The sequence below is a fragment of the Piliocolobus tephrosceles genome, chromosome 1, assembly GCF_002776525.5.
Source record: "Piliocolobus tephrosceles isolate RC106 chromosome 1, ASM277652v3, whole genome shotgun sequence".
In the NCBI taxonomy this organism is placed as follows: Eukaryota; Metazoa; Chordata; class Mammalia; order Primates; family Cercopithecidae; genus Piliocolobus; species Piliocolobus tephrosceles.
In genome coordinates, this window is record NC_045434.1 from 206,580,708 (window position 1) to 206,606,693 (window position 25,986).

The window sequence follows — 25,986 nt, forward strand, 5'->3', positions numbered from 1 at the left end:
GGCTGGGGCACAGTGGCACGATCACAGCTCACTGCAGCCCTGACCTCTGCAGTCACCACAGGCTCCAACATTCACCTGAAGTAGCTGGGACTACAGGTACGCACCAACACACCCGGCTAATTTTTGTACTTTTTGTAAAGGCGAGGTTTCCCCATGTTGCCCAGGCTGGTCTCAAAATTCCTGGGCTCAAGCAATTCGCCCATCTCACCCTCCCAAAATGCAGGAATTACAGGTATGAGCCACTACACCCAGTCTCAAGGTACAAACTCTTAATTAGAGTTGAGGTCAGGAACTCCCGATCAGCCTGCACAATTCAGGGGAACTCTCTCTACAAAAAGTTAAAAAAAAAATCAGCCAGGTATGGTTGCACGTGCCTGTAGTTCCAGCTACTTGGGAGGCTGAGGCTGGAGGATCACTTGAGCCCAGGAGGTGGAGGCTGAAGTGAGCTGATCACACCACTGCACTCTAGCCTGGGTGACAGAGACCCCCTCTTTAAAAAATGAGAGAGAGAGAGCTGAAACCCAGCATGTGCTCAGGAATGAGTAGATGAACAAATGAAAGAAAATACTTTTTTTCTTTTTATATAGAACTACATAGCCAAGGAGGAAAATACTATTTGAGCAGGGAATTTTTCTACTCTAGGAACTCACTTTTCTTATAGCCTTGAGTGAGACACCCAGAATTAAGATGTATGAGACCACTTAGTCATACACCCACAAAATGCTGCATGGTGTAGTCTTACTAAAAAGCAAACAGTTGTTACTGATAGAAAAGGTGCCAACTAGTATGTGAATTACCTGGACCCTCAAGCAGAAGAATCCCTGTCTCCTTACCTGGTTGTTAAGTTCTTTAAGGGTAAGAACCACACCCAGATACCCTTACACTCCTCCCAAATCTTGGCAAAGTGTTGGTGCACAGGCCAGGCTGAAATGTGTTTGATCTATACCCCACACAGCTCCTTTTATAGCTCCTTCTTCTAAACCTATGTATTCCTAGTTTTTTACAGAAATATCCAAGAAATTCAGGATGCTAGACAAGGGGAGCTAGGAAGATAAAGGAGACATCACAAAATACAGAACTGGTTAAGAAATGATTAAAGAAAGAAATCTAATACCAACAGAATGCCTGGCAAGTGAAACAGTAAGTCTCAGGCTGGTGAGTTAGCAGCCTAAAGAACTACAACCATCTGGGCAGGGCGTGGTGGATCACCTGAGGTCAGGAGTTCAAGACCAGGCTGACCAACATGGTGAAACCTCATCTCTACCAAAAATATAAAAATTAGCCGGGCATTGTGGTAGGCGCCTGTAATCCCAGCTACTTGGCAGGCTGAGGCTGGATAATTCGCTTGAACCCAGGAGACAGAGGTTGCAGTGAGCTAAGATCGCGCCACTACACTTCAGCCTGGGTGACAGAGCAAGACTCCATCTCAAAAAAAAAAAAAAAAAAAAACTACAGCCATCTGAACAGATGCTTGAGCCTCCCTTTCTCCCATGTCAGATAAGGATGTTGGAGGGGAGACCAAGAAATAAAAGACAGAGACGTCACCTGAGTCAACAAAGGCTTTCACAGGATGTCCATTCACTTTGCAGTTAATATAAAGCATCACTACTTGGCCAAAACTTTCCGGAGCCTCTTCCATAGCTATTGTCATGTTTTCCTCAATGTTCTGTTGCCTGTAACAGAACAAGACCAGGGACACTGAAAGCATTAATTCCATGGAGAGAAATCAGTTTCAAAGTCACAATATTAAAAAACAGATTTGTACATATCTTTTGCCCCAAGCACAGCAGCCGAGTCATAGAAAAATTGGTGCTATATGGGGCAAGAGATCATTTCCTAGGAGGCAGTAAGATAAACAGCTGGCAGAAAATCTAAAGGCATAAAAATTACCCTATGTAAAACACTGAGCTGCCTTTATATGTTCAGAAATAAGAAACTGGAGAGCAAGGGTCACAACCCCATTTTTCTGGCAGAATGTTAGAACTCTGGGAATGTTCCAATTTTAACTGAGGATTTATTGGGTATCTGAATACATTTCCTAAGCCCAGAACATTACAAAAAGTTTGCAAACAGAAAACACAAATATTTCAACTTCTTGTGCTGCTTTATCTGCAGGACTGGGTTTTCTAATCTGTACACTGAGGATAATTGTTACCTACGTTGCTGAGAGGTACAAAGCATCTAGTATACAGTGCTCATATAACAGCTTGTGCTACAAAAAAACTGCATCCATCGCTTAAAACTACATGTGTTTCATAGTTCATTTGATCCATGAAACGATTTGTTTAAAAATTCAACATGCTGGCCAGGCACAGTGGCTCACGCCTGGAATCCCAACACTTTGGGAGGCCAAGACGGGTGGATCACCTGAGGTCAGGAGTTCAATACCAGCCTGGCTTACATGGTGAAACCCCATCTCTACTCAATATACAAAAATTAGCTGGGCGTGGTAGCAGACGCCTGTAATCCCAGCAACTCAGGAAGCTGAGGCAGTAGAACCACTTGAACCCGGGAGGCGGAGGTTGCAGTGAGCTGAGATCGCGCCACAACACTCCAGCCTGGGTGACAGAGCGAGACACCACCTCAAAAAAAAAAAAAAAAAAAAAAAAAATCAACATGCCAGGTGCAGTGGCTCACACCTGTAGTTTCAGCATTTTGGAAGGCCAAAGTAGGTGGATCCCTTGAGCTCAGGAGTTTGAGCTCGAGTTTCAGACCAGCCTGGGCAACACGGTGAAACCCCATCTTTCCCCACCAAAAGGAAAAAAAAAAAACAAAAAAAATCAACACAACTCTAATTCTTACATGAGAAAAGCAACAAAAGGGAGTTATTGCTTACTCTAACATCTCATGTTTATTCCCAATTTTTTTCTACTCCCTTAAAACAGCATAAATCAATCTCCTTTAACATTATCAAATACTACCAACATTAATGGAAACTAGGTTAGAGACTGGGCAACTTACCTGAAGACTGAGACACTAACAGAACAGGTTCTCAGATTCGGGATAAACTACACTGTAAATTCAGGGTTGGTAAATCATAGTCTGCTGTTTAGGCAAAAACAGTTTCATGGAAACACAGTGGTATCATGCATTTACATACTGTCGTATTATCTATGGCTGCTTTCACATGGCAGTGGTGGAGCTGAACATGAGCAACACAGATTGTATGGTCCGGTCTGCAAAGACTAAAATACTTACTATCTGCCCATTTGTAGAAAGTCCACTAAGGCCAGACACAGCAGCTTACGCCTATAATCCCAGCACTTTGGGAGGCCAAGGCAGGAGGATCACTTGAGGCCAGGAGTTTGACACCAGCCTGGGCAACACAGTGAGACCCTATCACTAAAATTAGCTGAGCGTGGTAGCAGAAGCCTGTAGTCCCAGCTATTCAGGAGACTGAGGCAAGAGATTGCTTGGGCCTGGGAGGCTGAGGCTGCAGTGAGCTATGATGGTACCACTGCACTCCAGCCTGGACGACAGAGTGAGACACGGCCTTTTTTTTTTTTGCCCTGTTTTATGGTGCTGACCCTGTCTCTTAAACAAACAAACAAACAAAAAATAAACCTCAGGCCAAGCATTATAAATGGCTCACACCTATAATCCAAGCACTCTGGGAGTTGGACAGATCACTCGAGCCCAGGACTTTAAGACACGACTGGGCAACATGGTGAAACCTCGTCTCTACAAAATACAAGAAAATTAGCCAGATGTGGTGGTGTGCCTATAGACCCAGCTACTTGGGAGGCTGATGGGGGAAGATCACCTGAGCCTGAGAAGTTGAGGCTATGAGCCATGATCGTGCCACTGCACTCCAGTCTAGATGTCAGAGGCCCTGTCTCAAACAAACAAAAATTCTGCTGACTCTGGCTCTAACTATAGTTTCTGCCCTTTTCATAATAATAATGTAGCTCAAGTGAACTGATGGCTTTATCAGCCATTTTGCAACAAAATTTAAACTCAGAAAGTCAAAGGCACCTTCCTTTAGGCAAATATGAAAGCTATCGAACCTCGGTGTTCACATACCCTGTGGAATCACTAGTGTAGCAAGCCAAATGAAACTTTAATAGACATTTGATATAATTACACAGGTTTTATGCTATTGCCCATTATTAAACATAGAAATAATCTAAAATTAATTGTATACTTCATCTTGCATGGACTCCAACCCAAATGAGTTTCAACAAAAAATCCTCTGCAATAACACCAGCTACTTCGGCTTTTCTGGGGTCCATATGTAGAGAGTCTCTTCAGAGGTACAAGGTTTTCACCTTTCAAAGAGTAAATGTGGTCAGGTGCAGTGGCTCACACCTGTAATCCCAGCACATTGGCAGGATGAGGAGGGCGAATCACCTGAGGTCAGGAGTTCGAGACCAGCCTGGCCAAGATGGTGAAACCCCGTCTTTACTAAAAATACCAAAATAGCCTGGCGTGGTGGTGCATGCCTGTAATCCCACCTACTCAGAAGGCTGAGGCAGGAGAATCTCTTGAACCTGGGAGGAGGAGGTTGCAATGAGCTGAAATCGTGCCACTGTACTCAGGCCTGGGCGACAGAACAAGACTCCGTCTTGAGCAGGGGGTGGGGAAGAGAACAGATGTGTTATATTTCCTTCACTCAAGCCCTAGAAAGAAACATGAGCCATATGGACACTATCTATTTCACTTCTCTTCTTATTTATTTTTTTGAGACGAAGTTTCATAATGACTTAGGGCTGTCAATTAATTCTAGTGTACAATTATATTTCTTTTTTTTTCCCCTAAGATGGGGGTCTCACTCTCTTGCCCAGGTTGGAATGCAATCATAGCTTACCGCAGCCTCCAACTCCTGGGCTTGAAAGATCTTCCTGCCTCAGCCTCCTGAGTAGCTAGGATGGAAGGTGCATGCCACCACACCTGGCTAATTTATTTTACTTTTTGTAAAGACAGAGTCTCACTTTGCTGCCCAAGCTGGTCTCAAACTCCTCGCTTCGAGCAAACTGTTGGGATTATAGGCATGAGCCACCATGACTAGCCTGTATTTCTGATTTCAAACGTACTAAGAAGAGTATGAGGCAGGGCATGGTGCTCACACTTGTAATCCCAGCACTCTGAGAGGCTGAGACGGGAGATCAATTGAGGTCAGGAGTTTGAGACTAGCCTGGCCAACATGGCAAAACCCTGTCTCAAAAAGAAAAATGAAAAAGAAGAAGGAGGAAGGGCTAAGTGCTGTGGCTCATGTCTATAATCCCAGCACTTTGGGAGGCTGAGGAGCGTGGATTGCGTGAGCTCAGGAGTTCAAGACCAGCCTGAGCAACATGCTGAAATCCTGTCCCTTCAAAAAATGAAACAATTAGCTGGGCATGGTGGCGGATGCCTGTATTCTCAGCTATTTGGGAGGCTAAGGTGAGAGGAACACCTCAGTCTAGGGAAGGTCCAGGCTGCAATGAGCTGTGATTGTGCCAATACACTCCAGCCTGGGTGACAGAGTGAGACCTTGTCTAAAAAAAAATAAAAAAGAAAAAAAGATAAAAAGAATGAGAAGTTTAAAAAAGCATGATTTGATTTCTAAGTTGATAGTGTAATACAATGACCAAGTTAGGCTTCATTTAAGTAACCAAAATGACGACACAGTCCCTAAAAGGCTGAGTAGTCTAAGTGTAAGTATCATTGCTGTTATCTTCTTCTTAGTTATACTTTTTCACAATTAGCAACAAAAACTGACTTGAGGCGGGAAAAGCAGCTGTCCTTTTTTTCAGAGAATGACTGAACAGAATCTTGCTTGTGACTATCAGTGTGACTGAGGCCGGAACGGCGTCACTGTCCTTGCCTTAGCTCCATGCCCAACAATTCTGATTCATCAGATTTGGGAGAAGAGCCCAAGCATCTCCATTTTTAAAAGCTTCTCATATGATTTTACTATAGCCCCAGGTGAGAACCACCGCATTACAGAAACTGAGGGCTGGAAACATGTCCAACATTCAGTTTATCCACTGAGGCCAGTACGAGAAATGCAGCAGGAAAACAGATTTAGGACTACCAATGTTCCATCAGCCCAGAGCCCTCTCTAATCCAATCATGTTTAAGCCCTGGATTTAGTCAGGACTCACACAATATGTCTAAAGAAAGAAAGTCAAATCAGCCCATGTAATATGCAACCAGCCTTGTGGTCTCACCAGAGGGTGGCTTCTGCTCAGTCTGGGGTCATTTATCTAGAACTGTGTTATGATGCTCCGTCTGCTAGTCAGGGAGTCTTCCTTAAAATTTTAGAACAGTCATTAAACTCAGCACCTATATCTTTGTCACGTCGAATCGAAATGCGTAGAAAAGAGGAGAGACTAAACTAAAAGACTGAGGTTACTATCTCTTTTTTTTTTTGAGATGGAGTCTCGCTCTGTCACCCAGGCTGGAGTGCAGTGGCCGGATCTCGGCTCACTGCAAGCTCCGCCTCCCGGGTTTACGCCATTCTCGTACCTCAGCCTCCGGAGTAGCTGGGACTACAGGCACCCGCCACCTCGCCCGGCTAGTTTTTTTGTTTTTTGTATTTTTTAGTAGAGACGGGGTTTCGCCACGTTAGCCAGGATGGTCTCGATCTCCTGACCTCGTGATCCGCCCATCTCGGCCTCCCAAAGTGCTGGGATTACAGGCTTGAGCCACTGTGCCCGGCCTGAGGTTACTATCTCAACTGCAAAACAGAGAAGCTGCCTCCAAGCAGTTGCCCAACTAATGTCAGATAACCTGCAGTTTGGGAAATCTGGGGTCTCTGAGTCTTGTTCTTTAGATGAACAGGCCATTACCTTATATCTTCTTCTATCTTTGCCTGAGCTTCAAGGTCAAAAGGATCAGCAGAAAACAGACGAATCCTTTCTTGCTCTCTCCGGGCTCGGTCCTGCTGCTGCTCCACCAGGACTCTAGAGAATTTCTCTACAAAAATAAGGGAGAAAAATCTTAAATACCGCTGTATTTTCAACCTTTATCAATACTTTCCCACACCAAACAATTTCTCAAACTACATCTGTAAGAGATGCAGAGAGGATGCCTAAAGCTTATTTGAAATGAGCAATTACATTTACTTTCTATTCTCTGAGTCAAGGCTATTTCGTCATTTAAATTCAGCATAAAGAAAGTATTTGTGGCTGGGTGTGGTAGCTCACACCTATAATCTCGACACTTTGGGAGGCTGAGGTGGGAGGAGCATTTGAGCCTAGGAGTTCGAGACCAGCCTAGGCAACATAGCAAGACCTTGTCTCTACAAAAAATATAAACATTAGCCAAGCATGGTGGTGCATGCCTGTAGTCCCAGCTACTGTCGGGTGGGGGTTCAAGTGTGGGGGGATGGCTTGAGCCCATGAGGTCGAGGCTGCAGTGAGCTGTGATGGCACCACACACTCCAGCCTGGGTGACATGGTGAGACTCTGTCTTAAAAAAAAAAAAGTATCTGCAAAAATCTTTTATAAGAAGTTATCTATCATATTGTTTCTACTCAGAGGTAACAACTTTCCAATTTAAAACGGTGGGGAGTGACCATGTGGCAGATGAATGTCCCCACTCCTCCCCATTGTCCTCACTCCTCCCCATTGTGCTCATTGTCCTATTACCTAGAAACAAAATACAGCATTATATAATCTCCTTTTCCTCTTCTAGTTTCATTTCCTTTATAACATGCCCTGCCTTAAGCCAGATAAATTAAGTATAAACTATTGTTAGTCTACCTATATTTTGTGTGTGTTCTGATGAAATAATAGGCAGGAAAATTAGAGAAAACACTGCTTGCTACAAGATGTACATTACAATAAGAATCTATTTTGCAATTTCTGTCTTTTTTTTTGAGATGGAGTTTCACTCTTGTTGCCCAGGCTGGAGTGCAATGGCGCGATCTCGGCTCACTACAACCTCCACCTCCCGAGTTCAAGTGATTCTCCTGCCTCAGCCTCCCAAGTAGCTGGGATTACAGGCGCCTGCCACCACGTCCAGCTAATTTTTTGTATTTTTAGTAGAGATGGGGTTTCACAATGTTGGCCAGGCTGGTGTTGAACTCCTGACCTCAGGTGATCCACCACGCCTGGCCTATTTCGCAATTTCTTAAATGGTGGTACGTTTAAGTGTGCAAACTTAAATGCCCCATCATCACGGTCTTTGGTGATTAGACATGCTGACATAAGAAATTAAAAGATATTATGACAAGGTTTATCTGAACTACTAATGCACATAATACAGATGGATCTAAAAAGCATTCAGTTGAATGAAAGTACTTTGGGAGGCCGAGACAGGTGGATCACGAGGTCAGGAGTTTGGGACCAGTCTGGCCAACATGGTGGCCAGGAGTTTGGGACCAGTCTGGTCAACATGTACTATCTACTAATAATACAACAATTAGCCGGGTGTGGTGGTGGACGCCTGTAGTCCCAGGTACTTGGGAGACTGAGGTGGGAGAATTGCTTGAACCCAGGAGGCGAAGGTTGCAGTGAGCAGAGATCGCACCACTGCACTCCAGCCTGGGAGAGAGTGAGACTTTCTCTCTCAAAAAAAAAAAAAAAAAAAAAAAAGCCTAACGCGAAAGAGCAGACACTCTATTATTCCATATACATGAAGACAGGCGAAACTAAACTGTAAGATTATCAAAACAGTAGTAACCTATAAGGAGAGGAAACTGACTAGCAAGGAACATAGCGAAACTTTCCAGAGTGAGAGAAATGTCCTGTGTCTTGATTGGGCTTACAGGAGTTTGTCAAAACTCAAGGAATTGTATATTTAAAATCTGTGTATTTCGCTATAAGGTAAAGATTGCCAATTTAAAGACAGTCAATTGAGGAACGAGTCATTAAGTGTCTGTTATGTTTTTAGACTTAACCCAATTTAACTCATAAATCCAAGAGTAAAATGAGAGTAATTTACAGAGAAAACTCGATTCATAAAGATGGCTAAAAGTTGGCTGGGTGCGACAGCTCATGCCTGTAATCCCAGCACTCTGTGAGGCCAAGGCAGGCAGGCTGCTTGAGCCCAAGATTTTGAAACCAGCCTGGACAACATGGCAAAACTCCATCTCTACAAAAAGTACAAAAAATAACTTGCAGTACACTGAGGTTAAAGTGATTTCATTTTGCCATACAGGGCACTGAACCTGTTTCCTGTAACTGAAAAAAAAATGCCAGCTGGCATCAGCTGGCTTGTTGGTGCTCTCTTTAATTGAAGATCTAACAGGTTAAAATATTAGTACCAGCCAGGCACAGTGGCTCACGCCTGTAATCTCAGCACTTTGAGAGGCTGAGGCGGGCAGATCACGTGGTCAAGAGATCGAGACCATCCTGGCTAACACGGTGAAACCCCGTCTCTACTAAAAACAAAAAATTGGCCCAGGAGTGGCGGCTGGCACCTGTAGTTCCAGCTACTCAGGAGGCTGAGGCGGGAGAATGGTGTGAACCTGGGAGGCAGATGTGGCAGTGAGCCAAGATTGCGCCACTGCACTCCAGCCCGGGTAACAGAGCGAGACTCCATCTCAAAAAAAAAAAAAAAAAAAAAAAATCAGCACCTAGGTTATGTGCTGCCAAAACAATGAGGAAAACAAAAAGTAAACCGAGGGGGGTGGCCTAGATGGATTTCACTCCAAAAACTCTATTGCTGATTCCAATTAACTCAGCCTTTAACTTTAGCACGAATCCACCTCTCACAGAGAAAAACCTGGTATGTTCAATAAATCATTTCACACAGTGTTGCTTGAGTCTCTTCACATTTGCTATGACACAGCTTCTTCACCTCAGGCCAGCCTAACTGCCTTCCAAATTTATAAGCTTACCAAGGTCTCCACTGAGCAGAGCTTCTGCCAGGGGTGGATTGCGTTCCTTCAGCAAGGACAGCTCATGCGGGTTGGCCAGCAACATACCTCGGAGCAAGGCTGGATTGTCCAAGCCCTGAGGAGATGAAGTTATTTCTCCAGGAGATGAGTGGGACTGCTGTGTTCCCGGTGGCTGGCGCTGCCGGGGACTTGATGTGCCAGGCACAGCTATACTACTGAAATCTATTCGGGGTAAGTCTGTTGGGGAAAATCAATTCAGTTTACTCAAATTACAAAAACAAGCACTTGAAGGAAACAGCAGAACACTTGCTCATACATGGTACATGACAACAGCAAAGGTAACTGTAGACTTTACCCTTGTTCTTTCTCATCTGACTCTGAATACAAAGACTGCAGGCTGAGAGTGAATCAATAGGAAAGAAGAAAAATAGGGGGAAGGTGACAGTAGTAACCCCAAATTTTTAGCTTATAAAATATCTCACAATAGACATCAGGTTTTTAATTTATGTTTTTAAATAATTAAAGCCGCCGGGCGCGGTAGCTCACACCTGTAATCCCAGCACTTTGGGAGGCCAAGGCGGCTGGATCACCTGAGGTCAGAAGTTCCAGACCAGCCTGGGAAACCCCATCTCTACTAATTATACAAAAATTAGCTGGGTGTGGTGGCAATCGCCTGTAATCCCATCTACTCAGGAGGCTGAAGCAGGAGAATCGTTTGAACCTGGGAGGCGGAGGTTACAGTGAGCCAAGATCGCGTCATTGCACTCCAGCCCAGGCAACAAGAATGAAACTTTGCTGGGCACAGTGGCAAGCCCATAATCCCAGCACTTTGGGAGGCCAAGATGGGCGGATCACGAGGTCAGGAGATCGAGACCATCCTGGCTAACATGGTGAAACCCCATCTCTACTAAAAAATACAAAAAACTAGCCGGGCGAGGTGACAGGCGCCTGTAGTCCCAGCTACTCAGGAGGCTGAGGCAGGAGAATGGCGTGAACCCAGGAGGTGGAGCTTGCAGTGAGTTGAGATCTGGCCACTGCACTCCAGCCTGGGCGACAGAGCAAGACTCCGTCTCAAAAAAAAAAAAAGAATGAAACTTTGTATCAAAAAAAAAAAATTAAAGCTAGTTTCAATAAATATAATTGCATAAGTCTGGTTGTTCTTGAGAAAAATCCTACCCTGGTCTGACATATGGTTCAAACAGCCTTGGTGCTTGGATTAAAGAATTTTTTGTTTTTTTTTTGAGACAGAGTCTTGCCTTGTTGCTCAGGCTGGAGTGCAATGGCAATCTTGCCTCACTGCAACCTCTGCCTCCTGGGTTCAAGTGATTCTTCTGCCTCAGCCTCCTGAGTAACTGGGATTACAGGCATCTGCCACTAAGCCCACCTAATTTTTTGTATTTTTAGTAGAGATGGGATTTCACCACGTTGGCCGGGCTGGTCTCGAACTCCTGACCTCAGGTGATCTACCCACCTCAGGCTCCCAAAGCACTGGGATTATAAGAGTGACCCACCCTGCCCAGCCGGATCAAAGGATATTATATATATCAAGTGAGCAGCATAAATATTAGATGCTAAATTCTGCAAGTCAGTGCTAAACATACTGGCTCAGGGAAGTTCTTAATAGTTCTCTGAATTTATACTTTCACCTGTGCATCTCTGCTCTTTTCATGCCCCTGTGGGGCTAAACAGTGTCATCATTTTATAGAAAAGAAGAAAAGGGACTTGCATAGGTTCTCAGTGCTGATTACACCAAAAGCTACTATAGTTTAGAAGCCAGAACTCCCAGGTTCTATATGCCAGGCTCAGCTGACCTTACTAAACTGAAAGCAAGATAAAAGGGAATTTTAATTCTTACACAAAGGATTCACACATTGTATGACCCCATTTATATGAAATGTCTGAAATAGGTAAATACGTAGAGACAGAAAGTAGACCTGTAGTTGTCTAGGCTGCGGAGCCTAGGGGGAAATGGGAGATGACTATAAATGGGTATAGGATTTATTTTTAAGGTAATGGAAATATGCTAAAATGGATTGTGGTGATGGTTACACAGTTCATGAATATAGTAAACAAAAATTAAATGCATGAATTGTATCTCAATAAAACTGTTATTTAAAAAAGAAAAATGAAAAAGAAAAGTAAACAAGGAGAGCCAGAATGAGGGGCTAGGCCTGAGTCAATGAACATTCCTTCAACTCCAAAAAACATATTTGATGGTCAAACTTGTCTGAACAATGAGTACTGTTCTTAGAGATAATTGTGTTTAACGTTATAAATGACAGTACGCTAAGCAATTCCACAGTGATCAGAATTATATAGCACAATCCTTGCACTATTAAGGATTTTATATAAACTAAAAAAACAAAAAAACAAACTAACTTGTCTCAAGTCTGGGACTATCCTGAAGCCTTTTTGGACCTCAGATAGAAAAAGAGAATGCTTAAACTCATGACGTAACATTTCTACCCTTTAGCAGGGGATCAACTAGCCACTTTCTTCAACTCCCAACCAAGGAAAAGGTGAAGTTAACAGGATGATCTCTGTGAGGTAGCTAATCTATACCAGCCAGGAAAAAACATATATGGGTGGGTCCTCTTTTTGCAGGTCAAGACATTTTATCTCCACCCCTGTTATACATTATCTTGAGAGTCTATTTACTTCAGAGTAATTCTCAAAAACATGTTTACTTAATAGACCAGATCACTCCCGCCCCAACCCATTGGCTCTCTTGTCCACATGCAACAATACGGGGTGGGGGGGAGAAGTAAATTCCGGAATTAACAATCTCATCAAATTAACCAAAGGAAGATGTGGTTTTTACTGATTGTCACAGTTGTTTAAATACGTTTAACTTCTTTAGAAAGAAGTTTTAACTTCTTTCTAAAGTTTAACTGTGGCCCAAGGCACTAATGTCTTCCAGGTCTGGTGGAGTCAGTCCCTGATGGTCTCAGTAAGCTCCAGTTTCAGGCTGAATGGAAACACTGTGGTTAAAGCTGCAGTCAGTCTGTCATCACCCAGACTCTGCCAGCATCTGTCACCATAAACTTTAAAACTGGTGACCTACAGGCTAAACACTATTTAAGAAAATCTATCTGAATATGGCAGGGAATGTAAAAAAACCACACATTTCACCAAGCTGTTTCACATTAAGACCTTATAAAACACTTTGTGGATCCATGAGCCACTTCAAGTATCTGAACAAAGGTATGACCCTCTCTCCAGTACACACACACGTTCACATCCATACAATTCTGCATATTATTTTAGTGACATAGAACCTACTAAATCCCAATGCACAGATTTCAGACCATAAACATCTATTATAAAAAGAGCATCAAAGATAGATAAACGTTTCTTTGTATGTGATTAACACAGTTGGTAGGAAAGAACCACAACTTGGTGGTCAAGCTGCTTAATGTTTATCAAGTTCAGCATAATGGAAAAAGCATCAAATTTTAACTCCTGTGCCCTCACTTAATAGTTATGTAACTTTAAAGACATCATTTAAAATCTGGCTTCATAATTATAAATTATTATGCAAATTATTATGTAAATCCTCACACAATCAAGTTACGAGATCACGTGAAATGCAGCTCCAAGTGCCTGGCTGGCTATAAAATGCTCCAGAAAGGCTTGGCCACTGAAGGACAGACACAAAGTAGCAAAATCATAGGCTTACGCCTTCTTTCAAGTCCTTCCCAAGGATAAAGATTATTGTATAATTATCACTGATAACAGAAGCTAGTATTTATTGAGGGCTTGCTATGTGCTGAAGATTTTACATGCATTAGCCTCACGTCAGCTTTAGGAGTTGGGGTTAATTATGGCACCTATCTTATAGAAGAGGAAACCAATTTAGAGACATTAAAATACTTGTTCAAGGTTACACAGCAGGGAAAAGGCAGAGTCAGGATTTGTATTCTGCAGTCTGAATCCAAAGCAAATCCAAAACTCTGAGGCGCTACGCTCTGCTACCTGCTGATGGTTGTGCTGGGGGATGCTCAACCACCAGATGTCTTACTTGGGAACTGCACTGGAGGTCGAGGGTCTGCATTCTCCTTCTGTCGTAAAATCACAACATCCCCATCTTTCAAGCCATAAGAAGCCAAGGATCTGTGGTTGTCTGTGAGAGGTCTTTCAGCATAGACGATCTACAACAAGAAAAGATACACAACAGTATAATGCACTGAGAAGTAACAGAGCACAAAGCAGAAGGACCAGTTTTCCTCTGAATCAGATGTCACACTCTGTTCAAACCCTCCAGTGGATTCCCACCACATCCAGAACAAAACCCACAGTCCTTCCCGTCACCGACCAGGACTAAACAATTTGGCCCCTGGCTCTCCTTCTGACTTCACCTTTCACTATGACTGCTGTTCCTCAAATAACAGGGATCAACTTCCCCTTCAGGGCTGTTTCTCTTGTTTTCTCTACCTGAGGAATGTTCTTTTCAACTCTTTTTTTTCCTTTTACATCTCTGATCAAACATTACTCTTTAGAGTTCTTCCCTAATATGTTATTTAAAATATACTCTCGACTAACACAATATATACTTACTTATTTATTCTCCTTCTGCCCCATTAAATGTAAACTACTTGAGGACAAGGACTTTGTTTCATTCACCAGATCATAAATGCTTAGAACAGGGCCTGTTACATAACTGATGCTCAAATATTTGATGAACTAAAGAATGAATTTATGAAAATGGATATAATTTTAGATTTAATTTTTAGCAGGGAGGAAAAGGGAATGATTTATTCTGGGTATGCTAACTAACTACAGTACTACTAAATAAAGTGTGCACTTTGAAATAATCTTGTACATTGGCAAAAGGTTCCCAAACATCATCCTTCCTGCACTGCATTCTTCCTTCTCTTCTACCATTCCCAGAGTTTTATCACTCTGGGCTGGGCACGGTGGCTCACGTCTGTAATCCCAGCACTTTGGGAGGCCAAGGCAGGTGGATCACGAGGTCAGGGATTCAAGACCAGCCTGGCCAACATGGTGAAACTCTGTCTCTACTAAAAATACAAAAACTAGCCGGGTGTGGTGGCATGTACCTGTAATCCCAGCTACTCCAGAGGCTGAGGCAAGAGAATTGCTTAAACCCAGGAGGCAAAGGTTGCAGGGCTGAGATTGCACCACTGCACTCTAGTCTGAGCAAGCAAGACTCCGTCTTGGTGGCAGGGCGGGGGGCAAGACTGGAAAATAAAGTGAAACTAAGAAAATAACAACTAAATACAACTGGAAAAAAAGAATTAGGAATGTACTACTAATAAAAATATTTTATGATGTGTAATCATACTGAAGAAAACCTGAGAGCACAAACAGATGAAATAACGTGCTATAGATAGAAAGAACAAAGGTACCCTATAATTTTATCACGAAAAAACATAAAATCTGCCCTGCATTATTACATACTCAAGAAAGGCATTCAGAATAAACTCAGGCTTTGAAGGTTTTCCTCCTAATGATTCACTTTTCACCAGGCCACATGCAAACTGAGGAACTTGAGTTCTACCCTGGCTCTGCCAGTAACTCCATGCAAGGGGCATGACACAGGCCTCACCCTTCCCATGTGTCAAGCAAGCAGGTGGGCTAGATCATCATTACAGCTGTCCTTTCCAGTTCTCTCTGCTAACACTATCATTCTATGTTTCCTTACAGCTTTCATAGTAAGGTTACCTGAAATAAGAACTGAAAACACAGCATTTAAACTGGAAAAAAAGTGATTCTGTCATATCTGCTCTCAGAATTTATAGACATGAGGAACAGAACAGGAAAATGAGTTCCTACCAAAATCGCATCCTGAATATGAGCAAATTTGTAGGCCCAATTATACAAGTTTTATGCATGACTTGAAAAAAATACTATTAAGTTCTTAATGCTCAATCCGCTGAGTTAAAAAACATGTCAGATCTGTTATGATGGCTCACACCTGTAATCCTAGCACTTGGGGAGGCTGAGGCGGGAGCATCGCTTAACCCATTTAGGCGAGAGGTTGCAGATTTTTGTGTGTGTGTGAAAAAATCATACCTTGGCAATGACCTTGAGCGGTAAGATATAACTCCCACAAGCTGGGTTAAGCCCTGGAGTTTGAAATCAGCCTGGGCAACATAGTGAGAATCCATATCTAAAAAAAATTTTTAAATGGCCAGCCATAGTAGCATGTGACTGTAGTCCCAGCTACTTAGGAGTCTGAGGCAGGAGGATTGCTTAAGCCCAGGAGGTCCAGGCTGTCGTGAGCTGCGGTTGTATCACTGCACTCCAGCCTGGGGACAGAGTAAGACCCTGTCTCTTAAAAAACAAAAACAAACAAACAAAAAGAACCACATTTCAGCAGACTGCAACTGTCACTCCCATCATCCCATTCACACACCCTTATTTAAGCACATATTTCACAGTAAAAATACATCAGCATCAACACAGATTTTCTGCAAAACAACTGAGAGTCATATTATAACTTGTGAGACTGCTTGGAAAAACACATAAACCAGAAGTGACAAGCATCACAGGTTGAGGTGTGCAACAAGAAACAAGAGGTATGCCAAGAGAAATGGCAGGTAGACAGGCTCTTACAGCATAGCATCAACACTGTGAAGCCACTGTCAACAACTTACTCTTTAATTTTCCAGTTTCAGAAATGTGACTATCAGTATATCTAGAGATACATGAACAGTCTCCTGGGAGCAGAGGCACATTCTAACTGTATTAATTTATTTATTTATTGAGACGGAGTCTCGCTCTGTCGCCCCAGCTGGAGTGCAGTGGCGGGATCTCGGCTCACTGCAAGCTCCGCCTCTCGGGTTCACGCCATTCTCCTGCCTCGGCCTCCTGAGTAGCTGGGACTACAAGCTCCTGCCACCATGCCCTGCTAATTTTTTTTTTTTTTTTTTGTATTTTTAGTAGAGACGGGGTTTCACCGTGTTATCCAGGATGGTTTCAATCTCCTGACTTTGTGATCCGCCCATCTCTGTCCCCCAGAGTGCTGGGATTACAGGAGTGAGCCAATGTGCCCAGTCATTAACTGTATTTATAAGTGAAAATTTATTTATTTACAAGGAGGAATCAAACTCAGGAGAATCAAAATGATCCTATGCAGGCTGGGTGCCGTGGCTCACGCCTATAATACCAACACTTTGGGAGGATGAGGTAGGAAGATCGTTTGAGGCCAGGAATGCAAAGCCAGACTGGGCAACACAGCAAGACTCCACCTCTAAAATAATAATAATAATAATTAGCCGGCATGGTAGCATATGCCTGTAGTCTCAACTATTTGGGAGACCGAAGCAGGAGGATCACCTGAGCCCAGGAGTTCACGGTTGCAGTGAGCTATAATTGTACCACGGCACTCCAGCCTGCGAAACAGAATAAGATCTTGTCTCTTAAAAAATAAAAAAAAGAAGAAGAAAACTGCAATTGGAACAACTGTCGGATTTCAAAGCCCATACTCAAGTATTATATACAGCTTTCCCAAACATAACCCTGAAGTGGCCTGGTGAATTATGTGGGTGACTTTAACAAGCACTACTAAGCCATCCATTGCCACAGAGACTCTATCCACCAGGAGGATTAAAATACTGTCCACTGCTCAACGCGTCCCCATGCCCTGAACATGAGGAAACACCGCCAACTGCCCGCTCTGACTCCCACTTCACAGACGCCATACTTCATTCCGTCACTGCTTAGTTGCCACAGTATTTCCTCAGCAGACAATATCATTTTTTAAAGGAAGGCAGCATGATCTAACAAATAAAAATGTAAAATCTAGATAATCACCACATTGAGCATGTCTACGAAATATGAAATGTTGCTTCAGCGCCAATTTCCTGGAAACACTAGACTGAAGAACCTGGGAGAGGAGCACACGTTCCTCACATTGACGAAGCAGCAGCTGTGCTCCATTTTAGTCTAAGGACATAAATGAGATCAACTAAAGCTCAGCTAAAATTGTAATTGCCACAAAGAACTGATTTCATTTTGTTTAAACAGGCTTAAGAGTCCAAGACAGACAATTATTTTGCAGCAAAAGTCCCAAAATAAATCCATGTGATCTTCCAACGAACATGAGTATCTATTAGACATGGCTTCAAATCTCTACCAATCAAAACAAAAGGCGTTCCACAGCAGCATTCTCGATCCTTCCACCACGCATGTTACCCAACTCAACAGCTACAAAGCCCAAAATTCAAGTTTTGCCAGTTATAAGAACATACAACAAGAAATGTATACAGCTATGAGTCTTAATCAGCAAAACTGGCGCAACTGCTGGTACTTACTCCAGAGGAGGCACCCCAGAGACTGAATTATAAGCTTAATCAACATTTAACAACAGACTAATTAATAAAACTCCAGAACTTTTAAGCATGAGGTCAGGTGTTTTCTGGTCTCTGAATGAGAGCCTTCTATTAACAAAAAGCTTAACAATAAATTTCTAGCATTAAAGAACATAAACTGGTAGGCCAGGTGCAGTGGCTCACACCTGTAATCCCAACACTTTGGGAGGCCGAGGCGGGAGGACTGCTTGAGGTTAGGAGTTCAAGGCCAGCACTGGCAAGACCTCGTCTCAAAAAAAAAAAAAAAAAAAAAAAGTCTCAGCTACTTGGGAGGATCCCTTGATCCCAACATGCTGAGGATACAGTGAGTTGTGATTGCAACACTGCATTCCAGCCCAAGTGAGAGCGAGATCCCATCTCTAAAAAACAAAGAATAAAGAAAATAAGGACCACAAACCGGCTACAAAACACTTGGAATTACATCTGAATGGCTTCATAATAGTATTGCCATCAATCAAATGCCCACTATCTACCAAGTGATCTACATATTCTACCCCATGTAATAGCCAATTTGACTTGTATAACCCTCTCTGGAAGGCAATTCGGCAACAGCTACTAAAAACCTTTCAAAGACTTTATGCCTTTGATCTGGCAACTGCATATCTAAGAATTTATCCTGAGAAAATAACAAAAATGGAGGCTACAGCCTTAAGTATACGGATGTTCATGCCATGTTACTTATAACTGCTTCCAATTTTCCCCAATATTATGCTTAACAAAAGGGGGATTAAATAAATTACAATACATCTATATGATGGTATATTATGTAGCCTTTAAAATGATCAGTTTGGGGCCAGGTGCGGGGGCTCACGCCTGTAATCCCAGCACTTTGGGGGGCCAAGGCAGGTGGATCATCTGAGGTCAGGAGTTTGAGACCAGCCTGGCCAACATAGTGAAACCCCATCTCTAAAGAAAATTTAAAAATTAGTCAGATGTGGTGGAGCACACCTGTAGTCCCAGCTACTTGGGAGGCTGAGGTGGCAGGATCACTTGAGCCCAGGAGGTTAAGGCTACAGTGACCTGTGATCGCACTACTGCCTAGGTGACGGAGCAAGACTGTCTCCAAACAAAAAAAACAAACACACAGAAGATAAAACAGTGGTTTACAAACCACAAATCATGCTGTGTGCATTTCCAAGATCATACAATTACTGCTATTATTTGCCTTTCATTTGAGGGTTCTTATACATTGTGCCTACTTTTTCCATGTGCCACCTACAGAGGTAAATTATCAGGATGCTTCAAAAATATGAGGACATTAATTTAAAGTGAAGCTAAGTTCTGACAACTGTTTGAAGTTCACCCAGGCAAGTCTGCATCAAAGCATCAAACAGAGCCATGACTGGCTTCTAAGCCCACACTTCTATTAAGAGACGGAACATGCCCAGCTTTAATCACAAGTACAAGTAGAGATGGCTTCTGTTCTAAATTTGTTACCACTGAATTATAACTACTATAATCAGACTAGAGCTGTTAAAAATTAGCACCTTTTCCAACTGTATGCTTATGCACAACTGACATTCAGGTGAAAGACTGAATTCTAAACCAGTGATCACCAATGCAGGGCAGCCATGTAAGACAATTCTTTAAGGGTGGAGGAAGAAACTGAAAATATTAGAATTTTCATTTCCATTTATTTATTTATTTATTTATTTATTTATTTTTATTTTTTTGAGACGGAGTCTCGCTCTGTCGCCTGGGCTGGAGTGCAGTGGCCGGATCTCAGCTCACTGTAAGCTCCGCCTCCCGGGTTTACGCCATTCTCCTGCCTCAGCCTCCCGAGTAGCTGGGACTATAGGCGCCCGCCACCTCGCCCGGCTAGTTTTTTGTATTTTTTAGTAGAGACGGGGTTTCACCATGTTAACCAGGATGGTCTCGATCTCCTGACCTCGTGGTCCGCCCGTCTCGGCCTCCCAAAGTGCTGGGATTACAGGCTTGAGCCACCGCGCCCGCCTCCATTTATTTTAGTTCGTCCTTCCTTAAATGCCATTTTGTGTGTGTACAATGTTACTTTTTGTATATATTATATATGCATATAATGCACGTTATGTGTATATTATACATGGTCATATATAATGCATAAAATGTATCAGTTCATGTATATAATATATACATAACAGGAGCATAATCTGAAACATTTTACTGATAGGGATACATGAATGAAAGTTTGGACACCAGTGGTCTGGACACATAGTGGCAGGAAAAAATAGCCAGGAACATAAAAATATATGTATTTCCTTGAAGAAATGGAGTCAGAAATGAGAGGTGAAGGAATGGGAATGGATAAAGTAAACAAGAGGAGGAGTTAAACAGTCAAGGAAAGGAAGGGAAGATGAGTAATATGAGAGAACCCTGGGAGGTCATGGGGGGGCACTCAAGTCAGTAAACATGGTATATTTGTGGGTAAAAACTATAATGATGTTTACTTTTACGATTTGATGAAAGGAAATGACTCAAGTGTCTAGGGTGGATCCTGTTCCTGATGGGCAAGCAAGTGAAAGACAACCGACCACCAGACACCTTAAAATAGATACTGTGTTGTCAGGTTACAATGGAGCCAACAGAACAGACTGGAAAAACAGGAGCTGTTTATGGCTATCTAACACAGGCTTAACACCAGTTGGAGCCCAAGTTTCTATATGCTAATTTGGCTTGGGAAGGAAGTAAATGCCGAAACACTGACGTAATGAACAAGAAATAATTTGGAGTTAGCCTACGTTCAATTACTAAGGTATTCCTAACTTTCCCGACTGGCAGAGGGCAATGCCTGGCTGACCACACAATAAATCATCTTTTGTGATGGCTGTAACAAGAAATTTAAGTCAATTAAAGGGGGTGTCAGATATCCCTTTAATTGATTTAAATTTCTTGGTTCAGCCATCACAAAAAGTGCAGGAATGGAAACAACCTCAACCTCTGTCTTTTCTCAAGCCCTAACAACAAAACCAATTTACATTTTAATTTTTTATTTTCCCTACCAGCCAGTGATTACAACGAGGGTAATATAACAGCTCGAGGAAAAAAACAACTGAAAAAGCCACTATCAAAAATTGAAGAGTTGTCCGGACGCCATGGCTCACGCCTATAATTCCAGAATTTTGAGAGGCCGAGGCGGGCAGATCACTTGAGGTCAGGAGTTGGAGATCAGCTTGGCCAACATGGTGAAACCCCGTCTCTACTAAAAAAAAAAAAAATACAAAAATTAGCTGGGCGTGGTGGCGCGCACCTGCAATCCCAGCTACTCAGGAGGCTGAGGCAGGAGAATCGCTTGAACTCGGGAGGCAGAGGTTGCAGAGAGCTAAGACCGCACCACTGCACTCCAGCATGGACGACAGAGCGAGACTCTGTCTCAACAAAAATGAAAAAGAAGGGAAAAAAAAAACCTGAAGAGTTGATTTTCTCTATTTAAGCAGTCCTTTCCCAGTTCTCCACATGAGGCATTCACTGACAGGAACTGGTTCCTGAGCTTTTGTGGGTTAACTTTTGAAATTCTTTCTGAACAGCTTTATGCCAAGGTTCTAAAGTTCACATTGTGTAAAGGAATCATACTTCTGAACAAAATATTGACACATGTGTTTACCATAAGACAGCAGAACAAGCTGTAGTTGGGCAATCGTTTTGTAAACTATTTCATAACTGCAGTAGAAAATCATGATTTACATGATGGAGCCTTGGGAGACTTCTGTAATTTTCTTAATGTTTAGACTACGTCCTCCAGGCTAAATTTATTAAGTCATGATCTAAGTGTTTTAGTGTAAAGTTTACAGGGTTATTGTCACCGATTCTGTTTGATAAAGACTAGGGGCAGCCCCAAAGCATTTTGAGAATTATTTTTCTTAGTTAAAATATGAGAGGTTGAACTTCTTTCCAGCAAGCTGAGTAGGGAAATGAAATCACCAAACAGCAGATATTAGGCCGTTTCCAAGCAAATATCCTTTTAAAGCATTGAGCTTTGAACTGACCCAAACTCTGAACTGTGGCCTGAAAGAAAAAGGGCCCGCTGGCTTACTACCAGGGTAGAACCGAAAGAAACAAACAGCTTGAGTTGAACCAACAGGTACTGTTTTTCAAAAGAATTTAACCAGAAACGCATGTGGTGGGTAAAGAGCACTTCCAAAGACCCCAAAACGAGGTAGTGCAAATCTTAAACTTTTTCTTTCACCCGAAGTGTAAATCTGTGCATTTAAACTGCGTATATTTAAGCAGAAACCCTCTCCAAAAAAAAAAGAGAGAGAGAGACAGAAGCAGAGGAACATCTATCTACCACAGTGATCCAAACTGGTATTTCTGGTTTGCAGGACCTATGAATCCTAGCAAAGCCAGGGCTGCTTCTGAGGTCCACAACGATATCCTACACTCAGGATCAGAAAAAGGGCCAAAGAGCCAAAGGTGAGGAGGGTTAGCGCTGCTCTACAGTCCACGCGCCCCTCACGCTGCAGTGAGTACGTCTGCGGTCAGGTTCTCCGCTCCCTCTCCTCGTACCCCACCCCATGCTCGGGGTGGGTGAGGGCAGCTACCGAAGCCAGCTCCCCAGCTCCTTCCTGGATGCGGGGGTGACCTGAGAATGGCTATCCCTGCTCACCCCAGCCCCCAATTCTTCACCAGTAGCAAAGGGAGTGCGGCCCCGAGGCGGGGAGGGCTTAGCTCCGGGGCAGGCCCCGCTCGCTGCCCGGCGTACCTGGCTCTCGGCTGCGGGGATGCCAGACTCGAGCTCGCACAGCGCGCGGAAGTTGTGCAGCTCGAAGTCGGCGTCGACCTGGAGGGAAAAGGTCACCTCGGAGAGGTCCCTCCGCACACAGTACACGGTGAGCAGCATGGCCCGGGCCCGACCCGGCTCGGCCCAGCCTGGGCGCGGGGCGCAGGGGAAGAGGCGGCGGCGTGGCCTGGCTGGTGCTGCGGAAGGACGGCGCGGGCTGCTCGCTCGCTCGCTCGCTCCCTCCCTCACACACGCTCAGTGAGTCACTCCCGCCCGCCCTCACTAGCAAGCACGGCCGCCGCCACCCGCCTGCGAGTCCGTCTGCCTGCCCGCCTGCCTCCCACGGCTGCCGCCAAGCGCGCCGCCCGCCCGGCGCCCCGCCCCGCCGCAACTCGGCTGCCGTAAAGCCCGCCTCGCCTTCCCCGCCTTCGCGACGCAGCGGGGGGCGGGGACTGGAAGGGGATGAGGCAGCCTGGAGAAGATAGGAGCGGGAGGAGTGGGAAGGGGACGTGGGAGGGGAGAGGGAGGAAGGGCGAGAAAAGGGGAGGGAAGGAAAGGAACGCGGAGAAGGAAATCTCTGCTGACTGGTTGACTTAATGACTGAGGTCTGTGGAGGAGTCCCCAGTCTTATTTGTTCACCGAACAGGCATTAAGTGCCTACCATGTGTCGGGCGCCGGCGATGCAGAAATGAATAAAAAGATAAATCCTTCTCCGTAACTCTCAATCTAGTACAGGAGTTAGTAATAAAAGCGTATTTTTCGTGGTAGAAATTGAAGCTCCGAGAGAGTAATTCACTTCCTGTCTCAGTGATTTAGGATTAAAACCAAAATCATTACCCTCCCTAGTCTCTAGAAGCCAGTTGGCTGTGGCCCACGCCTACCTCCCCAGCCTGATCTCCCGAGCTCTTCCCACATTCTCTGCCCTTCCAGCCACATAGCTCAGTTCCTACAAGGCTCCATTCCCCTGTCTTGTAAATAGTTTTCTCTCTACTTGGACTGTCTGTTTCCTAGCCCTAGCAACTCCTACCACCTAGCGCAGTACCTTTTTGGGCACAGCTTAGAATCTACTCAATAAATATTTGCTACTTTAATGGCCTGTTTAAGGCACATAGCTGATGAGTGATAGAGACCCAGAACTAACGTGCGGATGAGTAAGAAAACCAAAATTGAAAGATGAATTTGTAATGGATGCCAGATTAGCATCTTTCCATTTACTCCCACTCCCCCGTCCATGTAGGGAGCCCTTTTCCATTTTAACAGGAGAGAAGGAGCAAATAAGATGGCTGTGGGTGCAGGTAAGTAGGTAGTAAGTAGGCTGTTGGTGCAGGAAAGGGAGAATTAGCAGCTGAAGGCTTTTACAAAGAGAAAGTAGAGGAACAGGGTAGTGAGAATGCTTATATCCCCTACGAGCAACGGAAAGCTTGACTATCAGTGGCTTAAACAAACAAGGGTTTATTTTCTCACAGGAGAGAAGGCCTGGAGGTAGCAACAGCATTGGTTGAGTGGCTCACTGAAATTAGGGTCAATACCTCTGTAATTGTTTTGACCCTTTCCTGAGGGTTGCAATATATGGCTGGCTGCCTCCACGCCATGCATCATTTTCCTATTCAAGGAAAAAGGTTGCCCAGAAGTCGCTGTGCACATTTTTGCTTACATCTCACTGGACAGAATTGTGTCACATAGATGCGTAGAGGCTAGGAAAGCAAGTATTTAGCTTTGCCTAAAGGACATAAATAGGGGAAAGGGAGGCTGGGAATGGGTATTAGGAAAGACATACACAGTGCCTTCTACAGTGAATGTTTGAAATAACCATTGCAAATTGAAGCAAGTTTAGCCAAGAAATGTTCTATGATTGCCCAGTGGGGGTATCAAGGAATCAGATGTGGCTGGACTCATTGGTTAATTGTTATATTTGGTCTAGTGGTGCTCAGGTTCCCAGGTCTGGCAGATTTTGTTCTCCAAAGATGATCATGACAGTGTCTCCCATCCTATGTGCTCTTCCTACAATGTGATTGTGACAACCCTCCCATTAAGAAGTGGGGTGTATGTCCCTCCCTTTGAATTATGGCTCCGCAGACTAACTCTGGCATGTTATTTCCTTTTATTTTCCAAGGCAGAGTCTTGCTCTGTCACCCAGGCTGGAGTGCAGTGGCACGATCATGGCTCACTGCAGCCTCAACCTCCAGGGCTGGAGGTTCAAGCGATCCCTCCAGCTCAACCTCCCTAGCAGCTGGAACTACAGGTGTGCACCACCACACACAGCTAATTTCTTTTTAGTAGAGATGAGGTCTTGCTATGTTGCCCAGGCTTGATTTCCTTTTTATTATAATTTTAGATTATTTTTAATTAAAAAAAATAGAGATGAGGCCTTGCTATGTTGACCAGGCTAATCTTCAAATCCTAGCCTCAAGTGATCATCCCACCTTGGCCTTCCCAACTGCTAGGATTAGAGATGTGAGCCATCGCACCCAGCCACTTTGTGTGATTTCTAAGGCTAGGTCTTGCCTGTGTCCACCTGGAGTCAGCGGTTCTCACCCAGCATCCAGAAATACATGCCAGACACCAATGGAGGGGACAGAGCAATGGTGGATAGGCTCAGGGTGGGGCTGCTGCTTCTGGCACTGCTCCTACTCATGCAGATTTATTCAAATCAAACTATTGTAACGCTTTCAAGTAACTCCTCCCAGGGTACCTTGTCTGCCCCAAACCCAGCTAATGCCACCACCAAGGCAGTTGGCAGTGCCCTGCAGTCAACTGCCAGTCTCCTCATGGTCTTGCTTTCTCTTCTATATTTCTACTGTTAAGAAACATCTGCTGGGCGCGGTGGCTCACACCTGTAATCCCAGCACTTTGGGAGGCCAAGGAGGGCGGAGATCAAGACCATCCTGGCTAACATGGTGAAACCGTCTCTACTAAAAATAAAAAAAAAGCTTTAGCCGGGCATGGTGGCGGGTGCCTGTAGTCCCCCAGCTACTTGGGAGGCTGAGGCAGGAGAATCACTTGAACCTGGGAGGCGGAGGTTGCAGTGAGCTGAGATTGCTCCACTGCACTCCAGCCTGGGTAACAAGCAAAACTCTGTGAAAGAAAAGAGAGAGGAAGGGAGGGGAGGGGAGGTGGGGGAGGGGAGAGGATGGGGGGAGGGGAGGGGAAAGAGAAAAGAGAAAGAAAGAGTTGAGAACCTCAAATTT

General features: G+C 44.0%; 1 protein-coding gene across 2 annotated transcripts in view; it reads right to left on the reverse strand.

The window, feature by feature from the left end:
* The window catches only part of DDI2 (DNA damage inducible 1 homolog 2), a 44,498-nt gene extending 21,377 nt beyond the window's left edge, over positions 1 to 23,121 (reverse strand). For both annotated transcript variants that reach the window (XM_023193489.2, XM_023193488.2), the window contains exons 1-5: positions 22,781 to 23,121; positions 13,788 to 13,917; positions 9,767 to 10,003; positions 6,771 to 6,897; positions 1,546 to 1,673 (exon numbers count right to left, since the gene is read on the reverse strand). In XM_023193489.2, the coding sequence (XP_023049257.1) occupies positions 1,546 to 1,673; positions 6,771 to 6,897; positions 9,767 to 10,003; positions 13,788 to 13,917; positions 22,781 to 22,918 (760 nt within the window). In that variant the 5' untranslated portion in view covers positions 22,919 to 23,121. The remainder of the gene's footprint in view (positions 1 to 1,545; positions 1,674 to 6,770; positions 6,898 to 9,766; positions 10,004 to 13,787; positions 13,918 to 22,780) is intronic.
* Positions 23,122 to 25,986: the final 2,865 nt, after the last annotated feature.